At 42.6% G+C, this 17657-nt stretch overlaps 1 protein-coding gene and 1 long non-coding RNA gene across 2 annotated transcripts; both read left to right on the plus strand.

The window, feature by feature from the left end:
- Positions 1-6145: 6145 nt before the first annotated feature.
- Positions 6146-13657, plus strand: LOC311075248 (T-lymphocyte surface antigen Ly-9-like). The gene is made up of 5 exons (XM_084102506.1): positions 6146-6341; positions 9830-10126; positions 10249-10491; positions 12272-12423; positions 13522-13657. Exons 1-4 carry the CDS (start codon positions 6284-6286, stop codon positions 12361-12363), a joined length of 690 nt encoding a protein of 229 aa, XP_083958632.1. The 5' UTR covers positions 6146-6283; the 3' UTR covers positions 12364-12423; positions 13522-13657.
- Positions 13658-13660: 3 nt separating this feature from the next.
- Positions 13661-17112, plus strand: LOC311075271. Its single transcript, XR_014604455.1, has 2 exons — positions 13661-14486; positions 14995-17112. It is a non-coding gene; the product is annotated as an uncharacterized lncRNA (long non-coding RNA).
- The last annotated feature ends 545 nt before the right edge of the window (positions 17113-17657 follow it).

Consider the following 17657-nt stretch of genomic DNA (forward strand, 5'->3'; position numbering starts at 1 on the left):
CGGTAAAATTCTGTAAAAAAAAAATACAGACCATTACCTGTAAAATTACACCTTTTTTTACAGTGTATATTCTCTTTTCTTACACTGCATCAGTTTATTTTTATGATTATTTAAAATGTGTTTCTCAGGGTTGAATTTGTTTATAACCTTAATATATGATTTTTTTTTTTTTTTTTTTGCCTTAGGTTTTGAAAAACAAGTTTGTCATTTGGATTTCCATTGTTTTGATCTGCTTGGTTGTTATCCTCCTTTTCCTGTTTATACCAACTTTACATGGTAAGAATATTGTGTTTAATCTTTTAAAACATTTGAAACATATCTGTGCTTATCATTTGCTTTAAACTCAAAACAAACATTTGAACCACTGGGTAATTTGCCATTTGCAACCTGTTTTAATTCCATAATATGATATTGTTCTGTGCAAAATCAGATATTCAGAGAGAAAACAAATTAATTTTATTGTTTATTGTTTAACAAAAACATCTAGAATGGAGCCAATTTTGCTACAGTTTAACATTAAAAAAAGGAAGATGAAAGATTGTGAAGAGAAATTTTTTTAGAACATCATTGTCACAGTTTATAAATTCACTGACTCTTCCTGTGTGTGGGTGTGGGTGTGGTAGAGGTCTGCGACACGCTAAGCCCATTTGGGCGGGGATCAGGCCTTTTTTTTTTCACAGATCGGACTCGGGTCGGACTCGGGTCATTGACCATGCAGAGGATCAGGGAGAAGTTGGATTTTTAAAAAAAATTTTTTTATTAATATTATTTAACATTAGCCAGTTGGCGAAGAGTTTTTTTGAACATTGTTTTTGTCATGATTCCTGTCTTGTGTTCCCCTTGTCTTGTGTGGATTTTTGTTATTTCCTGTCCTGTGCCATGGTTTGTAGTCCTTTGTAGTTTTTCTCGTTTATTAGTCTCCCAGGTGTTTCTAATTAGCCCCGCCCCCTTGTTAGCTTGTTTAGCTTGTTTGCATGTGTATTTAAACCTCTGTGCTTCAGTTGTTGTTTGTCGGTCGTTGTAGCTGTTTCCATGTTTCTGTCCTGAGCTCTGTGTTCCCTTGTTTGCCCTGGATTTCCTGTTTGTTTCATTAAATTTAGTGCTTGAGTTTGGATTCTCTCTCTCTGCTTTATCCTTGCCTCATCGTAACAGAACGACCGACCAAAAAAATTAATCCAGCAGCTTTGGAGAGTCTCCAGCCAAGAAGGTGGCCACACCTAATTCTGATTCCCAGGATGGCCGCCTTCACGCCTGAGCTTCTTCCTGTTCCTGTTACTGAGCCGGAGCTTCGTCACGTCATGCCTGCAAAGCCTGAGTCTCTTCGCGTCATGCCTGCAAAGCCTGAGTCTCTTCGCGTCATGCCTGCAAAGCCTGAGTCTCTTCGCGTCATGCCTGCAAAGCCCTGAGTCTCTTCGCGTCATGCGTGCAAAGCCTGAGTCTCTTCGCGTCATGCCTGCAAAGCCTGAGTCTCTTCGCGTCATGCCTGCAATGCCTGAGTCTCTTCGCGTCATGCCTGCAAAGCCTGAGTCTCTTCGCATCATGCCTGCAAAGCCTGAGTCTCTTCGCGTCATGCCTGCAAAGCCCTGAGTCTCTTCGCGTCATGCCTGCAAAGCCCGAGTCTCTTCGCATCATGCCTGCAAAGCCTGAGTCTCTTCGCGTCATGCCTGCAAAGCCTGAGTCTCTTCGCGTCATGCCTGCAACGTCATGCCTGCAAAGCTTGAGTCTCTTCACGTCATGCCTGCAAAGCCTGAGTCTCTTCACGTCATGCCTGCAAAGCCTGAGTCTCTTCACGTCATGCCTGCAAAGCTTGAGTCTCTTCACGTTGGTCCCGCCGAGCCAGAGCTTCACGTCGGTCCTGCCGAGCCAGAGCTTCACGTCACGTCTGCAGAGACCGTTCATGTCACGTCTGCCGATCCAGAGACTGTTCACGTCACGTCTGCCGATCCAGAGACTGTTCACATCACTTCTGCCGATCCAGAGACTGTTCACGTCACGTCTGCCGATCCAGAGACTGTTCACGTCACGTCTGCCGATCCAGAGACTGTTCTCGTCACGCCCGCCGAGCCAGTGTCTCTGGACAAGATTACCGCCACCGAGCCAGTGTCTCAGGACAAGATGGCCGCCACCGAGCCAGTGTCTCAGGACAAGATGGTCTCCACCGAACCAGTGTCTCCGGACAAGATGGTCGCCGCCAAGCCAGTGTCTCAGGACAAGATGGTCTCCGCCGAGCCAGTGTCTCCGGATAAGATGGCCGCCGCCGCTGCCGAACCAGTGTCTCAGGACAAGATGGTCTCCACCGAGCCAGTGTCTCAGGACAAGATGGTCGCCGCCAAGCCAGTGTCTCAGGACAAGATGGTCTCCGCCGAGCCAGTGTCTCCGGATAAGATGGCCGCCGCCGCTGCCGAACCAGTGTCTCAGGACAAGATGGCAGCCACCGAGCCAGTGTCTCAGGACAAGATGGCCGCCACCGAGCCAGTGTCTCAGGACAAGATGGTCTCCACCGAACCAGTGTCTCCGGACAAGATGGTCGCTGCCAAGCCAGTGTCTCAGGACAAGATGGTCTCCGCCGAGCCAGTGTCTCCGGATAAGATGGCCGCCGCCGCTGCCGAACCAGTGTCTCAGGACAAGATGGTCTCCGCCGAGCCAGTGTCTCAGGACAAGATGGTCTCCACCGAACCAGTGTCTCCGGACAAGATGGTCGCCGCCAAGCCAGTGTCTCAGGACAAGATGGTCTCCACCGAACCAGTGTCTCCGGACAAGATGGCCGCCGCCGCTGCTGAACCAGTGTCTCAGGACAAGATGGTCTCCGCCGAGCCAGTGTCTCAGGACAAGATGGTCTCCACCGAACCAGTGTCTCCGGACAAGATGGTCGCCGCCAAGCCAGTGTCTCAGGACAAGATGGTCTCCGCCGAGCCAGTGTCTCCGGATAAGATGGCCGCCGCCGCTGCCGAACCAGTGTCTCAGGACAAGATGGTCTCCGCCGAGCCAGTGTCTCAGGACAAGATGGTCTCCGCCGAGCCAGTGTCTCCGGATAAGATGGCCGCCGCCGCTGCCGAACCAGTGTCTCAGGACAAGATGGTCTCCGCCGAGCCAGTGTCTCCGGACAAGATGGCTGCCGCCGCGCCAGTGTCTCCGGAGGAGATGGCCGCTGCCACGTCGCCTGAGCCCTCAGCAGAGATGGCCGCCGACACGCCTGAACCTGAGCCCTCAGCAGAGACAGCCGCTGCCACGGTGTCTGTTCCTTTCCCTGAGCCGGGTGTCTGTTCCTGTCCCTGAGCCGGTGTCTGTTCATGTCCCTGAGCCGGTGTCTGTTCCTGTGCCTGAGCCAGTGTCTGTTCCTGTGCCATGGCCGCCTGAAGGGTTGTCTCCTCCCTGGCCGCCTGAAAGTTCGTCTCCTCCTTGGACGCCTGAAGGGTCGTCTCCGCCCTGGCCGCCTGAAAGTTCGTCTCCTCCTTGGACGCCTGAAGGGTCGTCTCCTCCCTGGCCGCCTGAAAGTTCGTCTCCTCCTTGGACGCCTGAAGGGTCATCTCCGCCCTGGCCGCCTGAGGGGTCGTCTCCTCCCTGGCCTCCTGACCCGCCTGCACCGCCCTGGTTGCCTGCACAGCCTGCACCAGCCTGCTCCGCCCTGGTCGCCTGCACAGCCTGCTCCGCCCTGGTCGCCTGCACAGCCTGCTCCGCCCTGGTCGCCTGCACTGCCTGCTCCGCCCTGATCGCCTGCACTGCCTGCTCCCCCCTCTCCTGACCAAACCCTAGGGCCTAGGGCCTCTGAAATCTGACCGACCACTCCTCTGGGGGGCTTCAAACCTGGACCGTGGTAGTTGAGGAACCCTAGCAGCGGATCTGCGAGGGAGGCAAGTTTGGAAAGCCTCTCCCTCCTGCTTTTTCAGATCACATCGCTGTCGCATAGCAGTGACAGATGCCCCGAAAAGGGCTTTGGGCTCAACCGGAGCATCCAAGAATTCCACTTTTTCTCTGTCTGACAACCCTGACAGTCCCAGCCAGAGAGATGGCTCGCCGACCAATGCCAGGCCCATGCTGCGGCCACAGCTCTGAACCTCACCTCTGGAAGTTCTCAGGTTGAGATCCGCAATGACACAAATCTCTTCCCAGAGGGCTGGGTTTGGTGTCCCAGCATCCATTTGCCTCCCCATCTCTTCCATAAGCTTCGCTTGATAAGCAGTGAGGAGAGAGGTGGCATTAAGAGCTCTCACTGCCAGTGCAGAAGAGCGATAAATCTTCTGAAAAACTAAGTGCGTCCTGGCAGTGAAGCTGAAGCTGAGGAAAAGGCTGCCCTGCGGTTAGGGTGGAGATGATGTGCAACTGACAGCTCAACAGGAGGGGAATTTGACATCCCTAACTCCTTCATGTTATCCACATCCAGCCTAGAAAATCCTTTTACAGGAACCCTGTGTGAAAAAGGCTTATCCTAGAAACATTTCATCTCTGAAACGCACGCGGGGACCGCTGGAATGAGCTGTTTCACTGGTGGGGCACGTGACGGCAGTCTCCTGCCATCATAGAGATCTCTCTCTGCCCCCTGGCCCGTCTGCTGCGACGGCCAGTCTATGGAGAGTTTAGCCGCCGCCTTCTGGCACATTTCCAGCAGGTCGAGCTCCACCTGAGCTGGGGAGGGTGAACCTTTGCTTAACGCACTGCCTGGCCCGGAGGGATTCGGCGGGTGGATCGCGTCGTCGTCATCCTCCTCACCATCGTCCTCCAACAGACGAGGGATGACCTCGTCATCATCATCGTCCTCCTCTCTTACCTCCGTAAAGGATCCAAAGAGGGGAGGAAGTTGGGGGGAGACTTCGTCCATAAACTCGCCCCAGCTGCATGACGCAGGGGGCTGTTTAGTCTCCTCCGCGGGCGGCGGAGAAAAGCAGGGATCTCCCTTGTTAGTGGCCGCGACTCGCACTCTTCTCTCTAGCACCCTTGACGAGAAGGGAGAACAGTGAGGACAGCCCTCGGGGTTCGCGAGGGCTGCCTGAGCATGTCTCACCCCCAGGCATGCGATGCACAAAGGATGATTATCCTTGCCCGATATCATTGAACCGCACGCACACGGACGTGAAGTTTCTGCTTTCGGTCCGCCGCTTGCAGAACTAGTAGCCATAGCAAAAATAGTAGGCTAACGTTATCCAAGCTCACCACAATGTGCCACTCATAAAGGAATATCTAAGAGAATTCACCGTAACACGTTAATTCTCTTAGTAGACCAGAATCAAATCAACTCACTGTTACAGTGAAAAAGACCCGCTAACAAAAACAGCTGCGTTCGGTGACGTACCTTGACGGCTCGTCTCAGAACAGTTAAACAACTCTTTTGAAAAACAGGTCCTGCTGAAAATAGCTTCCAATTTTGATCTTCACGGGGAAGAGAACGAGAATGGAGTAGGGACCATCGGCAGTGGTATATATAAGGGAGGCCGGACTCCTGCATCACTGTCGTGATTGGTCTGTCAACTGACAGACGTGGTGTGATTGGTGCTTCCAGGTCTGTCACGCCCAGAGGCGTTTCCCATAGTGAGATACCGAGCAAATGTTTGAAAGAGAACAATGGCTATCTGACATCTTTGCCAAGTGCAAACCAGTACAGAAGTAGGCTAATCAATAAATTATCTGGGAGGGTCATGCCTTTTTTTCACAATCATTTTGGACGGTCATAGATAAATGTATTGCTGGTGAAGGGAGGGTCAAGTCTATTTTGACAATAGATCTCAAACTCCTCCGGTAGCCCCTTAAATAAAAACGAACAGTCCCTTAAACAGCGAGTAGCCTAGCCTATGTGATGTATTTAATGTAAAATAAAAAGAACCATTTAATACAAAGCCTGAACAAGTGAAACATAATACATATATGAACAGAAAAGTGACTGAACTTGTATTTTATTTTTTGTGGGCCTATTTAATTTTTTATGATGTTGTTGCTTTGTTGTCATGTATTGTATGCTAACTTCTTTGCTACTGAAGCAAAACTAATCGCCCCTTGGGGACAAATAAAGGTTTTGGACTTGAACTTGAACTTTATTTAAAAGTATTGTTGTTAAATATTGTAGACATCTGATCAAAATCCATGTGAAAACAGCTTAGCCTATATTTAACAGAAGAAAATGAAGCCCCGCCCATCACTTCTCATTCTGAAACTGCGGTTCTGCTGATACTATTGGATTTCATAAAAACTTTTATAACCGCCAACTCTCTAAACGCAAAGCAGGAAATTCTTTCTGTTTCCTCCAGTTGATTGTGAAAAAGGTTCTGGAACATTTGCTGTGTTCAGAAGAGCAATGAGCTGCCAATACAATCTCTTGTTTTTATTCCTCTGTGGCTTCGCTGCACTCTCTGGTAGGTTCTGACATCATTTTGTATAGATATGTTAATAGACTTAAGTGAATAAGCTGTTTTTCTTATATATTTTGTAAATATAATATTTTGTAAAAGGATATCAAAGGATATTAAGAATAGTAATCCATATTAACATTTGTTTAATGCATACTGCTTTATAATAACTCTAAAATTCGTCTAACATCTAAATTGTTAGAAAAATTTGTTAAGGGCATTTTTTAGTGTCAGATCAAGAAAAATATGTCCATGAAGCAACAAATGCACTTATACTGTAGTTTTTGGACACTTTTAACCCCTTAAGTGTCACCGGCCCACCGGTGGGCCCAAAATCATTACATATTTAAAACAGTAATATCCTATAATAAACATAAACTAATCTTGACAAACTATATATCATTTGAAAGCTTACAAACTCTAGTTTTCATATTTGGTGAATGATTTTCAAAATAAATTAGAGAGGAGCTGTAATTTATCAATTTGCATCAAGAATATTTTCATATTCCTAAGGCGTGTTCAGACCTTTATTTTGAAATAGCAATGAACATGAAAAATCATGAAAGAATGGTTGAAACCTCAGTTTGTTTTCATGCCAAGAGTTGAAAAGATATCATCCATTCAATTATTTTAGAAAAAAAGATATTAAAATGTTTTTAATAACGCATATGGAAATGGATGCGCCCTTATATGGGCAGTAATGGAGTCTGGTTGTCACCTAGTGAAAATGTTTGGTACTGCGCCCAAACAAAATCTCACTGAAAGCTCATTTTTTGAGATATCAACCTAAAATTTGAAACACAACTTATTCAGATTTTTGGCTTTGATTTTCTAGCAGTTTTAGAGTCGGCCAGGTTTTAAAAATATATATTTTATATAAAATATGAATAATTAAATTTTTTACATTGTACATTTTCATAAACTCAAACTGCTATAACTTTTTTTTTGTTTAACTTTCTTAATTTATTTCACTTCACAAAAAATCTGCCAAATGTCTTCTTTAAAACAAGAATTTTACGTCTATACTCCAAAGCATTCTTTAATTACAACCATTTAAAGTCGAAATGTGCATTTTCATGTATATTTAAAAAAAGGGGGGTGACACTTAAAGGGTTAAATGACGTTTACATGTAAACTGCTGTAATGAGTGTTTGTTCATGTCGGTCTTTAATAAAAGACACAGAAAGTCGAACATTTAGATATGTAGCCAAATTATAGAGTTACAATAAAGGTTATTAATTTGACTTTATGTTTCTGTGAAGAAGATTTAAACAACGATGGAATCTTGGAAATGATGAAAAGTGGACAAAAGGTTCTTTAGATTATTAAAATGTTCTTCGAAATACGAAAAGAAATGCTTCTTTTTAGAGCTTTTGACTGAAATGTTCTTTCGAGACCCAAAATGTTTTTTCTATCGCTGCTGAAACTCCTTTTACTTTCATAGTTTTCAGCACAAAGTCTGTATTTCAGGTACTATTTTGAGTCTTGTTTTATCAAGCACTGATTTCTAGTTCAAAACAGTCTTAAATTATAATAATTTGTGAAGTTTCAGTATCATATTATTTTTTGTCACTATATAACAAAGGCAGATTTTAAATCACAACGGTTTCTTTATAGATATATAAATGTCAGGTCAGGGCATGTGTGTTGTAATTTTACACAAATTTAAGTTTTGTTGGCCATAACAATGGTTTGGTATTTTTAAGTTACCTTTTAAAGACTGCCTAAAATATTATATATTATTATTATTTTCCACTTTTACTAACTTAAATCTTTTAACCAGCATCAGTCCTCATCATAACTACCAAATATTTATTTAATTTCACCCTTTAAATTCCAGTTTTGGTGGCGATACCATCAATTTGTATAAATTTGAAAAAACACAAAAATGTAATTATTTTCCATACACTAAATGCAAAGAGAAAACTTTAACTTTGGATTATCACCGTCTTGAATATGTCAATGATTAGCGGCAACATTATTTCTGGTGCGTTTAAAGATTTTGTGTTATCTCAGATTAAAAAAAAAAAAACACCATTCAGCGTGTTAATGACCAAAAATGGTCACATATTAAACACTGCCTAAAATATTATAGATTATTATTATTTTCAACTTTTACTAACTTAGATATTTTAACCAGCATCAGTTCTCATCATAACTACCAAATATGTATTTCATTTCAGGATTTTAACCTTTTAAATTCCAGTTTTGGTGACTATACCATCAATTTGTAATTCATTTTACATAATTGACATACTGCAAACATCTGCAGTATTGCAAACCTTTTCCTGAATTCTACTAGGTGACTATAACCTGTGCCTGTCTCCCTACACATCAAAATTTGCTCTAGAAAGAAAGGAAAACTACAAGATCACCATGAACATGAACTTTTATTTTTCTAAATTATATAACATAAAACATATATCAAAAACTTCAAAACAAAATTGGCTTATCCTCTCATTTGCAGGAGCTGCAGAATTGCAACGTATGCTCCTTGCAGATATAAATGCCACATTTTGAGCAGGTTGTGGTGATTTTTCTTTTTTTGTTAGGGCACACACACACACACACAGAGAGAGAGAGAGAGAGAGAGAGAGAGAGAGAGAGAGAGAGAGAGAGAATAGACAGAAAGGGTAAAATATGACTTTTTGATATTGTGATATTGTGATATTTGTCACTCGCCTAAACACCATGTTTATATTTAGGCACTACACACACACACACACACTTTTGTCAACTCAGACACACATTGCTCTTAGACATCCACACATAGGCTACCCAGAAACATAATTTTAGATCATTGGAGCCATTAAAATGCTTCATAACATTCAATAGTGCCCCTAGTGGAAACCAGGAAAATAACGTGCATTTCCACCCATAGGGAATACCTATGAAGTGAGTCATCTGGTGGAATACACTATATAATGCAAATATAATGCTTTGACTTCAAAATGAAAGGATGTTTCAACATAAATCATGATTCATGTATTAATGACGGCACCGGCTTTAAACGGCGTTTTAATGGGTTTCAATGGGCCATTTTTGGTCATTATGGTGCTGAATGGTGCTATTTGTTCTACACAGTGTGTGTTATACATATTTTGCAAAATGAGATCAAATGTTTTTAATTTATCCAAAAAGTCACAATTTTGCTAAATTACATACCATTGGCATTAAAACAGCCAAAATTGTCAAAGAAAATTAAACTGAAAATGACCAAAAATGGTCAAATGCAGCATAAGGGTTAAGTTCTGATTTATTAGGCACTTACGCAAATCCCCATTTGTAACAACTTACCCCGTACAGTGTGATGAAAGAATATAATATTGAACTGTGTTGTCTAAAGTTAGTGTCTGAACCGAAATTGACTTTTAAAAAGAAACTCACCCTGAGAATTATTCATTCTCTGTTTTTATGCTTTTTTCTCATAACCAAACATGAGCAGTTGAACCCTGTTGAGTTTTATTAAATGCTTTTGATTTTATTTATTATAGTCTCAACAGAGACATGTGGAAAATATCTACTAGTGGGAACGTCCTGCATCATTAAGCTGACAATAAAAAACAATGAGAAACCTCCTGAGTTTAGATGGGTCCATGACACACACGGCACCGTTCTTCGCTGGAAAGGTGGGACTATCAAAGAACAAGCTGAAGGTGTATCTGTGGAAGAAGATGGATCATTGAGATTTTCAAGTGTTAGTCTGAAGGACATGGGCAAATATACATTCAACGCATTTAATGATGCTGGTACAGAGATTGGTAGAGGAGAAGAGGAAATTAAAGTATATGGTAAGATGACAAATATTTCTACCCTTCCAGCACAATAATAATAACAAAATCAGACTGTATATTTCTATAGTAGTTACAGTATTAGGAAATAAAAAGGAATAATAAGGAATTTTCTGTTACAGAAAAGGCCCCAAAACCTACTGTGAAGATCAGCTGCACAAAAGATGGGAATGCGACTCTCACCTGTGTCATCGGAGAAAGAGAAGATCTGACTCTATCCTGGTATAAAGAATACAAAATTATCCAGAATGAAAATAAACCTCAAGTGTTCTTGTCACCTACTCAAGCACAGGAGAATAAACCGTACACATGCGAGGCACACAATCCTGTCAGCAAAGGCAAAAGTGAGAGTGTTACAGTATCATGTAAGTATTTCTCATTTCACATGCTTTTTATTCTTAATGTTCTGATTTTATGCTATAATTACTTAATCTTCATCTTTTAAAATAATAAAATGTGTGCGTTGTCTCAAAGACAAGATAAAACATCTAAATCATGACCTTTAAGAGTTTTGAACATATCTGAAATTAAATATTGATGTTAAAAATAATCATGTCTGTAAACTGTGTGTGTGACTTTTCACGGTTTCACTTTAGTCTCATGAAGTATATGAACTGGTTTCTGGGCCATTTCCTGTTTTTGCTGCTGACCTTTCAATCATGAATCTATGACAGTAAAATAACCGTATTTTGGTGCTTAACCGCAAAATGGTGGTAAACTGTGAACTAACTGAAGATAAGTCAAATGTGTGGACACACTTATTTATTCACAATTAGCTATCACAACTTAAAATTTAGCATTAGAATAACTTCCCTAGAATGAACTTGCTCAATATCCAAGTCAATATCCATATCCATAACTCAAATATCCAAGCTGTCACTTAATACAGTTTCACAATTCAAGTTGAATATAACTTAAAATTAAGGCAGCACAAACGCTTAATAGTGTTCTTTATTCAACATCAAAGTCATGGAAACTATGAAATGACACAAGTCTGGGAATTATGTAGTCACCAAATAAAGTTAACATATACAATTAAAAAAAAAAAAAAAGAGGTTTCCTTTATGTTGATGTCAAAGTTTGTGTTCATTCAGACTCAATGGCATTTAATTTTGTCAACACGCTTGACATTCCCTCATCTTTACAAGGAAAAAGACTATGCAAAGTAAGAGAAAATACAACCCAGATAAGGTTAACTTGGTACTGTATTGGGTCGTACTGTAAATTTCAATATTGTAGATTACATTTTAACTTAATGAATTTAAACTCTGCTAAGTCTTCTTCAATACCTGTTTGAGTCTGCCCACGTCTCGACCTGTTTGTTTGAACACTATCACTCGGGAATAACTAGAGACCTTATTCCCGATTGATAGTGTTCAAACAAACAGGTAGTGCATCACTAAACACTATCACTTGAGATCTCTAGTGTCTAGCCTGAGCAATAATCAAACAGACTCCAGACAATGCCTTTGAATGTGCTTTCATCATTAATTAATTCATGAAATAATGTTGGATCTTACAGTATTACCCATGATGCGGATTGTAGGATTTTAAGCAGCTTAAAATAGATGTTTTTAGCGCAATTTTCCACCGGACAAAATTGCGATTGTTAACTCATGATTTCTGTTCTGTCTGTGCGCACCAAACTTGTTCTTCTATCTACTCCTCAACCAGACCACCTAGAGACTTCGGGTTTTCGGCATTATGTTAAGGAAGGTCTAATCTCGGGAACGCACACAAAAAAATCCAGGAAAAGATTTACTATCTCTTACGCCGCCTTCACACTGGCAGTTGAAATCAGCTCTGTAATACGCCCCCAGCGGACGTCGTACACAACGGTGAAAAGCGTCGGAAGATCTAATCTATATAGAATGACATAGAATGACACGATTTTTTTCGCACCGCACTCGTTCGCACCTGGTTCGGACCCATTCGCATGCGGTCTGCGAATCTCCATAGGAAATGAATGACTTCCGGTCGTTTCGCTGCCGTATCGGTGCTGATTTCAACTGCCAGTGTGAAGGCGGCGTTAGTGTTGTGATCCCATGACGTCAGAAAATTGCGCTAAAACACTCACTGAGTTTTTATTACTTGTTTAATGATACACTTGTCTGTTATTGATTTCATGTGGTCCATGTCTTACAGGTTCAGGTCCAGGTTTTGGTAAACTCTTTGGCTTTGATTTCTGGGTCATGGTAAGCATCCTAGCCGGCGGAGGAGCTCTCTGCTTCTGCTGATCTGTGTTCTCATCATCTGTGCGTATCGAAGCTGTTGGCAACGTATGAAGCACCAACAAGGTTAGCAACGTCTCCATCGTCTCTAAAAAAATCAATGAGCATTTGCGTTTTCAACAAAAGATCAAACTGAAGCTGTAGTTGTCTTTGTTGAGCTTGAAAAGTTCCCGGTACAATCATCAACGTTTTTCAATGCCAACTCTTAAATACAGTAATTTAAATAAAATTAAACCTATCTGAATGTTCCAGGTTTCTTTGTCTTCAGAGACCGCATTGTGTGTGTGTGTGTGTGTGTGTGTGTGTGTGTGTGCTACACTATCTGTCTGTCCACTTTGGGAGTTGGAATTCCAGTTGTCAGTGTGGAGAAAATTTCTCAGTGTGAGAAAGAGAGAAAAAAAGAGAACATCATGTCGCAAACAATCAGGAGATGTGTGCCTCTCTGTTCACGGCCCATCGCTGTTAATGATACATGAGTTCTGCTTTGAGTGTATGGGGAAAGAGCATGACAAGTGCGAGCACTGTGTGTTTTTCTCCATTAAAGTTTGCGAGTCGATCTGAGGAGCGAGAGACGGGTCTGTTCCGTTTGCTTGCTCTCTCTCCAGATCGGGATTTCCTTTTGCCTGATTCCGAAGCGCGGCCCGGGGCTTCTTCGGATCAGGCAGAGGACTCTGCATAACTTGTTGCTGGTGCCACCTCCGAGCATTCCTCCCATGATGATAAAGCGCAGGAGGAACTACTCGAGGTGTTGGCAAGGTTACAACCTTAGACTGTAAAAAATCTGGGACATGGTTGGAGCTGAGGTGCCTGGTTGCTGAAACCACGCCCACCTAGCCTAGCTCAGGCTAAGGAGCTAATGCTATATGCCAATTCCAGTGACGTCATTGTCAGATGTTATCTGAGGCCAAGTTCCTTGGCATGTTTGCACACATGCTTCACAACCGGTCACACACAAAGGTGTTCCCAAAGCGCAAACAAGTAACCCGAGACATTTTCTAAGAATCCACACTTTCAAAAATGAGTAGAATAGCTGATCATCAAATATATCATATTCACTGTCTACCGTATGTAGATTTAGCATTACTTGGTATTAATTTGAGAAAATATAATTCCCAGTGCACGCAAACTTACCAGATTACTAAACACTCTGTTGATATTTTCCAGATAAAAAGGAGTTCAGGCTAGCAGAACTTACCCCAGGTCATACCAGTACAAACAACTCCAAACAGACCACTAGAGAGCCACCGGCAGCCCCCATCCTGTAAGAAGACCCCATGCCCTGCAGCCCGTCTCCGCAAACCCCGCCTTGAACCCAGACTCAACCCAAAGCCCAGATCCGTGCTCGACCACCCCCCCCCCCCCCACCCTCCCACCACCGCCTCAGGACGAGGACGATCCGCCTTGCTTACCTCGGCCGAGGAACATACAGCACCGAACCAAGAGGAATCAAGAGCCGTACCGACCAATGGAATGAGACTGAACAATAGTATATGGGACTTTCCTAGAATGGTTTTCATTGACTAAAATCCATATTTTGATGGTAGTTTAGTGTCATTAAAGAAAAAGTTTTATAAAAATGAACATCGGTCAAATACTCACCCTCATGTTGTTCCAAACTATTAGCTATTATTACTAAACTATTATATTCTTTTTTCATGATTTACAATACCACTAGTGGGCACATATCTTTCACTTCACTGATACCCATTTCCCTTTAAGACCATGTGCTTCATACACCGCACATGCTTGGTCAGGATAAGCATCTAAACTTTAAAGCTGTGTGCGTTCATACAGAGTTTATTTCTCAATACAGAATTAAGTCCCAGCGCTGCATTAAGCAGAAGGAGATGGAGCTGGAGAAAGCGTGCCTCATTGCGTCACTTCTTCGAGAATCAGAGACTGAAAATACAACAGCTGTTCCCACAAACCAGAAGTGAACTTGACCCAGGGCAGATAGAGACTGATATACTCTGTTCACAGAAGGTAGAGTTTGCTCACCACATACCGCATAGTCAGGTGCTCAACCTTTCTACCTAGACCATATATGTCTCAGTATTCCACAGGGACCAGCTATGCCCAGCCACCTACTTTTGCAGGCCCAGTCCAGTCTCAACCTCATCCTTCAACAGGTCAGTTACATCAACCTGTTAGGCAACTGCAGTTTGACCTACAGCTATTTTCAGTGCCTAGTATTCCATATTTTTCCATTAACTTTCTTAGACATTGTGTGGTTTTAAGCATTGTTTCTCTTCTGGAATGTATGTATGTTTGTACACATGACGTAAGCAAGACACACACAGTAAGACAAATGGTTATGAACCTTTAACTCTGTAGGTATGGAAGATAATTTAGCCAAGGGGAGTTAGAAGGGTCATTCTATTCTAAATCAGCTAGATGTAGCCATGCTGGGTGAGTGGAAAACTACAGAGAAAATACCTTGAAGAAGGAGTATAAGAAGGGAATTTCCTGGGCTGGGTGTCAGGTCTTGCTCACGTCACAGGGTGGCTGCTGTGATTTTGTGACTAAGCCTCTTGCATGAGAATAAATATCTTTTAAAATACAATTTGATTCTTGGTGTCTCTTATGCAATGATGATGATTGTTTAATGATTGTTTTTGCCACAAAAATTGGTGTCAGAAGATGGGATTCCATGTTTCTTCTGGCCCTGAGTAAAGCGGATTGACGATTGATCATCCTGAAGCACTAGGCTTTAGTCTTACCTCGCAGAATTGAGAGAGAAGAGCCAACTGGTATCAGGGCCGGGAGGAACTCCACTGGAATCAGAAAGAACTCGGTGGCAATAGAAGCATCTTTGGTAAGAGACAGTCAAATTTATTTTTTGTGGTGGTGTAATTTTGGTATGACTGTGAGTGAACCATAGTGGCTGAGACTATTTCTTTGGTGCGGGCATATAAAGTTACCGGCGGTCCGGTAACTAGCGCGTAAATGTAGACAGAAGAGCCACATCTGATTAATTGGGTGAACCGGAATCAATCGAACGCTGGATTTTGAGTGCTCACGGAAAGATTTTTAGTAAGCCGTAATTACAGGGCACTGGAAAGTGAAGACCTGGCCGATTTTGGGTTAAAAAATTGTATCTGTCTGAGACGTCTGACAGATTAGTAAGACGCGTGTCAAAGAAAAATGGAAAGAAGAAAAATCTAAGAAAAATCCAGGGAAAGTAAAATCAGCCAGTATGGGGTCGTCTCACAGTAAGCTCGATCATTTTTATACACCAGTTTTCTGTCAAATGAAAAAAAATTACGGACATAAATGTATGCTGGACATACAAAAGCTGATCAAATATCATGATTATCCCGAAGAGGGAACACTGAGCAAAATAAGATTGAATGTGGTAAAAGGGTCAGTTGAAAAGAGCAGTGAAAAGAGACAGGGTTGTTGCGGCTGTGTTCGTCATGTGTGCAAAGAATGTGAGCAGACTGTGGGTTGATGGATTGAGGAAGCAGACAGGAGAGAACGAAAGAAAATGCAGAATGAATTAGCAGCTAAAAGCAAAGAAGTGAAAGAGGATGTGTGTGAGAAAACGGGTCCACCAGAGCAGAATGCTACTAATGAACAGTGTGTTTGTGTTTTCCCACATGCAACCGAGATCGTGCCGGCACCGCCGGCATATAATCATCACTATCCTGTGGCTGAACTGAAAGCCCTGAAATTGGACCACGATCTCGACTGCTCTCCGATTAGAAGACCAAGACAACCACAAGCACAAAGACAACCACAAGACCAAGCACAACAGCGGAGGGGGGCAGAACCATCAGCGCCCTCTGGCACAGCCTGCGAAGAAGAGGAAGAGAAAGAAGAGGAAGTTTTCGGGGATGCATCTTGTGATGACGGGTGCTAAGATGACGTCATCACTGCCGAAGTCGTTACAAACTGTTTATGGACTTATGTTTCTTTATATTTGTTATTTATGGCTTTGTGTTTCTTTTGACTATGGTGCAGTCCCTTAGGTTCATTATTCTATAACATTAATTTATAATAAGTTTAAGACATGCTGTTTGAGTTGGTTGCAGATAGGTGCACATATCAGCGGTCATCACAACATGTTATGTCTACTATAGTTTTCCTTTATTTGTTCTCATTAACCACACAGAGACAAGTTGTAGTTATGCATTTTTGTTATTTATTATTTCAAATCTGTATTTATCTCCGTATTGCAAATAGCGATCCCGCATGATGTCTACTCACCATTTCCTGTTGCTGTGACTCTTCAAAGGAAGGGGCGGGACCACAGCTTCCCTTTTTCTTGTGTTGGGTTAAACCATTTTCTATTAATGGGGAAGGGAACTTAACCTTTGGTAATGTAGGCATAGAGAAATGTCTTAGGGTGTTTACATTTAGTTTAAGTTACTGAATGAGTTTATTTTAATTTTTTTTTTTTTTTTTAAGTTAAATGGTTAAATGGTCATATGTTTAGGCTGCAAAGGTTTTGGTATTGATGCCCCTGCAGTTGGTACAGTCTTGAGTGTAATGAGCCTGCTCTAGGCTATATAGGACAGTTTAAACTGAACCTTGGGAGGAAAAGGATGGGGTTATATAGCTGAGTGTATTCATGAAGATTTTGCTGCCTGTAGCAATTTGTTTTTCTTTGTTTTTTGAAACATCAAAGTTTGCACTGAGTCAAGTGTATTTATGTTGGGGTTTTTTTGTAAATTTTGTCCTTTGACACCTCATTGTGAAAATATTCACTCCTACTTCTCCACTGGCATTGAATAAAAACCATTCTTTGGATGATGTCTGAGTCCTGAGCCTATCTACCACCTCCCCTTGATCTCCACATGAAAATTTGACACGTTATGACAAATGGTGGCAGCGGTTTTTTCCAGTGCAGTAGAATGCTTCAGTAGAACGTCAAGATGCCACCCAAGAGACAGACTATTCAGAGAGTGGTGGAGGAAGATGAAGATGATGGTACTGAGTCAAGGCCTGACCAGGAAGGTATAGTGTCGGGGGCCACTACTTCACAGATGGCAGACTCAACAGGGGAGAGAATGGATCAGCTCAGAAAGACTGTGGAGAGCTTCATGCAGTCACAGCATGCCAGAGAGTCGCATCTGGAAAAGGAAGCACAGCGGCAAGAACACAGGTGGCGCACTCTTCAACATCAGTTCGGGCAGTTGCAGATGGAGGTGCAGAGAGAGGCAAGAGCGACAAACATTGAACTGGCTGAGACTTTCATTGCTGCTAGGCGGTCAACTTATCACCTGGGTCACAGTCATGGCGGCGCCTACTGTACGACGGGTAAGTCTGGGAAGGGGTTCGGTAGTGGTCAACCTTAT

Source organism: Abramis brama (assembly GCF_963993115.1).
Source record: "Abramis brama genome assembly, chromosome: 2".
In the NCBI taxonomy this organism is placed as follows: Eukaryota; Metazoa; Chordata; class Actinopteri; order Cypriniformes; family Leuciscidae; genus Abramis; species Abramis brama.